The sequence below is a fragment of the Lithobates pipiens genome, unplaced genomic scaffold (assembly GCF_037356315.1).
Source record: "Lithobates pipiens isolate NorthernLeopardFrog02 unplaced genomic scaffold, aLitPip1_a1.2 Scaffold_18, whole genome shotgun sequence".
Taxonomy (NCBI): domain Eukaryota; kingdom Metazoa; phylum Chordata; class Amphibia; order Anura; family Ranidae; genus Lithobates; species Lithobates pipiens.
Window position 1 is genome coordinate 376,451,903 of NW_027507758.1, and position 6,000 is coordinate 376,457,902.

At 40.5% G+C, this 6,000-nt stretch overlaps 1 protein-coding gene across 2 annotated transcripts in view; it reads left to right on the top strand.

Annotated features, from left to right (window-relative positions):
• CLCN2 (chloride voltage-gated channel 2) overlaps window positions 1-2,166 on the top strand; it is a 521,510-nt gene extending 519,344 nt beyond the window's left edge. For both annotated transcript variants that reach the window (XM_077487744.1, XM_077487745.1), the window contains one exon: window positions 163-2,166. In XM_077487744.1, the coding sequence (XP_077343870.1) occupies window positions 163-351 (189 nt within the window). In that variant the 3' untranslated portion in view covers window positions 352-2,166. The remainder of the gene's footprint in view (window positions 1-162) is intronic.
• Window positions 2,167-6,000: the final 3,834 nt, after the last annotated feature.

The window sequence follows — 6,000 nt, forward strand, 5'->3', positions numbered from 1 at the left end:
ATGGTCTATGTAACAATTCCGGTGTCATGTACTGTACTCCAAAGCACAGAATTTATGGGTACATCAGATGACCTTTTTCATATAGCTAAATGGATGCACTTTACTGCAGAAAAACAGACAAGTGTAAATAAGCCCTGTGATTAAATCATTTTTTTATTTCAGCTCCGTAAAGCCATAGAAGGATCGGTGACTCAGAAGGGTGCAAAGGTACGTCCTCCTTTGGCTAGTTTTCGGGACAGCTTCACAAGTAGCAGTGAGACAGAGACTGCCAATGTCGGCAGACTATGGGAAAGAAGTCGACGGCACCTTCTACCCCGTGAGTCCAGCCCATCTGACAGTGAAGACAAGTGACCTGGTTGTCAACTGGTCACCATTCTGCATCTGGAGGATTATGGGACATCAGTACTGCCACCTGTGTCACAAAAAATTATGCACAGATGAACATTTAAATCGGAGTCTTCCATGCCAGCTCCAGGAAAAAAACATACTGTGGCCTCCATTGGCCTTCAATCTAAAAGTGCCCTATAGCTTCTCAATGAAGCCGACTCGCGGCTTGTGATAATCACATGACTGGGTGCAATCTAGGACAGATGTGGTACCAGTGGCTGCGCAAAAACTGATCACCTATAAATCAGTAACCATATATTTTGTATATCCACCTGATGTATGCTGGAGATGGGGGTTTAACACTGTCACTAATTTTTAATGCAATTTAACTAAATTAATGTAATTTATGAAGCTCAAAGTTCTAAAACCAATGTAGAATGTCTAGGTAGCTGCTATAAGATACAGCACAACTAACCAACGTCCCAGTGACAAAGGTTATAGCTGTCCTGTTTTTCTAAGCCTGAAAAGAAAATATTTTGGAGTGCCCCAAAAAAATGAATTTTCTGTATAGAAAAAAGAATATTTGCCACAATAAAATTCTAGATAGACCTCAGGTACACTACAGCTTAGAGAATAAAAACAGTATATGACATGACACAAAGCACTGCCAAATCTTCCTTGTCAAACTGTGACTCTATGGGGAGATTTACTAAAACTAGTGCATATAGAATCTGGTGCAGCTGTGCATAGTAACCAATTAGCTTCTAGATTTTTATTGTCAAAGATTCATTAAGCCCGGGTTCACACTATTGCGATGCCAAATAATATATGTAATGCGCAGCGCACTGCTGTTTACATTACATGCGATGTCTGTGTGGGTGCCATGTCAGATAGTATGGCTGATATCGCACCGCATTCAGTGCAAACACGCACAGGACCCTTTTTTCAGGTCTGACCAGAATCGGATTGCATGTGTGTTCACACATATGCGATTCGATCCATGTCCAATCTGTCAGTTTGCAGTGTGATATGCGAGCTGAAATGGGGGTGTCGTTAACATATGACACTCCCCAACAGTTTGCATATGGCAGTGTGAACTGCCGTGCGTGTCGGGTGCGATGCGAGTACCCGCAGTTGATTCGCAGGGTTCTCACATCGCACAAGTATGAACCGGCCCTTAGAGCCCTTTCACACTGAGGTGCTTGAAAACTGCCAATAAAAGCGCTTTTGAGGCATTGGCAGTGCGCTTTTTTGAAGGTCCCGTGACTCAAAAACTTCTTCAAGAATCATTTTAAGGTGCTTCCCATTCATTTCAATGAAGAGGGGCGTATTGTTTTTTTTTTTGTTTGTTTTTTTTAGCACTCCAAACATGCTTCACAGATGCTGCTTGCAGGAGTTTTTTTCACCTCCCCACCAGAAAGGGTTCTAAACAAGCTGAAGTTAAAAGCTGATTGGTTACTATGTACAGCTGCACCAGATTCTGTGTGCACCAGTTTTAGTAAATCTCCCCCTTTATAATCTTCTCAGGCAGCAAAAATGTTTAGGTTCACCTGCACAATTTCCAGGATATACTGGCACTAGGGACATTTATCTCTGTTTTAGGAGAATGTTCTCTTTGTTTTATGAAGTCTGCAGAATTTGATAATGTCACCTCTCTGATGAGAGTAGTCTGTTTTTAGGTGTATGATTACAAGGTACTTCTATCTTGTCAGTAATCTGTTTTACTCTTTCATCATCTTGTTTTGTTAATTAAGAATAATTTTCTGTATTTCTTTCTTGGAGTTATTTAATATGCTCACCATTTAATGTTAAATAATAATTACTTATTCTAATATTTTACACCGTGACCTGACTGTTTATTATACTATTGTTATAAAAATATGTTTGACAGGGTAAGTGGAGACTTTAATTAGTTGAGTTTGGATACATCCCTTTAACCCTTTCGCTGCCAGGCCCTGTGCTCCATTTTTACATTCAGGTGGCCAGACCATTTTTGCAATTTTTTCCTTTGCTTTTTAATTTTTCACTTATAGCTTTCAGAGTTTATAAAAGACCCCCCAAACCATATATGTTCTGAAAGCAAATGGCCAGTAGAATAAAAATAAGGTGCTAATGATTTCTAAAATCCCACGATATTTGCGCAAATGTTTATCAAAATAATATTTTTACTAAAAATCCACAAAAAATATTATTAGCAGATAAAAGCACAGTACATTTTCACAAAATTCCTACTAAATATAAAAGCTTAATGTGTGTTGAGTTAATAACAAATATTTGCACATTTTAAATTGTGCCTTTTTGCAAAATAATTAAAATCTAATGTACCCAAAAATTTCCCTAAAAATCTGAAATCTGTAAGTGAAAAATGAATTCCTCCAGAGTTTGTAAAAGACCCTCCAAACCATATACTTTCTGAAAGCATATGACTTCTAGAGTAAAAAGAAGGTGCTACTGATTTTTTTAGGCCCAGCGGTATCTGCGGAAATTTTTATCAGACAATATTTTCACAAATAATATACTAAAACCATTATTAGCAAATAAAAACACAGATACATTTACAAAACTCCTGCTAAATTCTTAATATAAAAGCTTATCCTGTGTTGAGTGAATAAATAACAAATATTTGTACATTTAAAATTGCACAAATGTCTATCAAATCACTATTTTCACAAAAAAAATGTAAATCCTTATTTACACACACAAACCCAATATAACTGACATCATTCAGTGTAGTGTGCTAAAGCGTACGCCCATGGAGGGCCATGTTTACCTGCACTGGGATGCACAGGTATTCTGTGCATCCCTGTGCAGGCAGTCCTAGTTATGTCAAATGGGACACAGCAGCTGCAAGGACAGACCTGACATCCATATGAGTGTAGGTGCATGGACCCAAACGCACCCACAAAGATGTCAAGTTGGGATCAGTGTCTGTGTCCTGCTGCATCTCAATTGACATGAATGGGACTGCCTACACAGGAATGCACGGAACACCTTTGCAGTCCCATGCAGCTGCTGTGTCCCAATTGACATCAATGGCACTAACTGCATGGGGATGCACGGAACATCTCTGCAGCTAAACACGGCCCTGTAGTGGTATGCTCTGCGGGAACAAGGCTATAGGTTTTGTTTAGCCTTACAGTTGGGGGGCGGCATGTATTTGTCAGCAAAAATGGGGTTAAAACAGGTGCTGAAGAGGCAACACATAGCTTTCCTCACCACCTGCCAGTGTCCTCTGGAGTTTAGCCTCCAACTTCAGAGGCAAGGGCAATTTAGATGCATGTCTAAATTTACCCTTAGGGCCCTTTCACACAGGCTGTCCGATCAGGTCTACCTGTCAGTTTTTCAGGTGGACCTGATCGGACCCTCCAGTCTCCCCTATGGAGTGGCGGATGTCAAAAACTGTTGGGACTGTGTCCATCTTTGCACAGCAGAGTGGAAACGGACTTGTCATCTGTGGGGGATTAGCAGACTGATTCTCTCTGAACAAGTAGATTCTGTCCCATAGAGGTGCCTGTGTGAAAAGGGCCTTGCTATGATTTTTTTTAGACAAAAGGACTGAAGAGTTCAGTCCCTTTCTCTACAGGCTCAACTGCAATATTTAAGAATGGATGGAAGCCTCTGAATAGCGGCATTCATTCATAAATGGTGGCATAGTAAAATACTGTTTACTATGCCACCGACCATGACAGCTGAACATATGAGCGATTGGTACCGAATGCTCACTATGTTCACCTAAGAAAGGATGGGGGCTAGTACATATGTTTATCAGCCCCCCTGCTCTCCATCCTGACACTGCACTCGCTGATCTCCCGGCCAGCAGCTGTGGGGAATTCTGCTTGCAGCGCTACAAGGAAGGGCCATCGGGGATTGGTTAGTGAGGGGGGGCACTGAAGGGGGTGCCAGCGGGGAGGGGGGGAAGACATAATTGGGGGGGAATGTAGCTGTGAAATTGCTGGCGGAAGTGGCAGCTGAGGGAGCCAGCAATTGTAACGTATCCACGGGGATCCTTGCTGGTGGGGGGGGCCTGGCTGTGAAAATTAGTGCTGGGGGATAGATGTATTAGGCAGAGGATGCTGTGGGGGTGGACAGAGCAATAATTTTAGGTAGTGCAGGAGAGGCGGAAGCAGTGGGTGACAGGTAGAGAGGCGGAGAGGGGGGGGTGTCATTTTACCTGAGTAACTCTGTTCTGCGGCTTGTTAGCCGCTAATCAGAGTTATTGGTTTGTTCAGCAGTCTTCTGAGCATTTATGATATAAGTGTATGGTTACTGATGTGACAATGAGCTTATAACAGAGCAGAAATGTAGGCCACCTGTAGGCAGTTTTGTAGGTCCTTACAGCTTATGGACCTGCCAGTGAAAGGGTTAAATGCAGTACCAGCCAAAATATTGTAAATGTTCCATAAAGTGAAGAAAGAATCTCTGTAAGGTTCATATTGCCATCTGCATCCCCACTGTGGAGATTTTCCATGAATTATTTCCTGTTGTGGCATTGGAACAGGAAGTGCAGAGAATTCCTCTAACGGGGTCGTGCTTCATAATAAAAGCACATTTACTCATGGAAAATGATCAGATTTATGTTGCTACCTGTGTGCCCATTAGAAGGACAGTAAAATTTCACAGTGGCAGCACTAAAAACCTGACAGAGGTTCTATTCTTTCCTGACTCTCCCACCATCTAAAACGAAGACCTTATAGTTAGACCTACTGGCAATGATCTTTCTATGAATCTTCATGGGTAGCTACTCGAGATGAATGGGCCATCCTACGAGTAACACAAAATGTAAAACTATTAAGCACCCCATCCACCCCCCTTCCCTTATCCCTCATTGATATAGGCTGCCACCAACATGATGCATGATGGGAAAGAACTGATCTGGTTCTATGAACATATTCTAACAGACACCCATTTATTCAGTCTCTGAAATTCCTTTTCTTTGGGATTTTCTTGGTTTTAAAAAAAAAAGTAGGAAATACTTCCTGTGATCTGTGAAATGTGTATATAATGTACTACTTTAGGTAAATACATAGGGTCTGGTCACATAGTAGGCTCGTTTTGCATTATCAACACATAGGAGCCCTAATGGAAAATGTTTAGAAATACCCTGCATTTCTTTCTGGAAATGTATTTATTAGTGGGAATGCTTTAGCAGTCCCGCTATTGTTATTTGTTTTTTATTTATTAATCATCATCTTTTTAATTGTATTATTCCATACGTTTTTTTGGCTCTGCGTAACTTCTACCTACATTCAGCTATTAAAGCCATTCTACTTTTAAAATATTCAGCTCTTTCAGCTGATGATGGGACTTATTCCACTTTTTTTCTACTATTTATACTTTTTCAAATACTGAGATTTTTAACACTTTCTTTTTAACATTGAAGTCAATGAGAGCATGCTTAAAATCCTTAAAATCTTCTTCCACTGCCAAAAGTTTCAGCTCCTTTATACTTTCACCTACAGATGCCAAACAAACTTTAAAATGTTCACAAAATATTCAACTATCTGGCTATATCTTTTCAGTTTGATATCTTTTACAGTTTTTGTAAAAGAGCTGTTTAAGTTTAGTGATCATTTCAGAAAATTTCATTAAATTTAGGGCATCCAGGTTTTTGTTGTCTGTCTTTGTTTCTATGGTTACCAAAACTTCTTATACACAGTGATGGCCAGTGGGGGG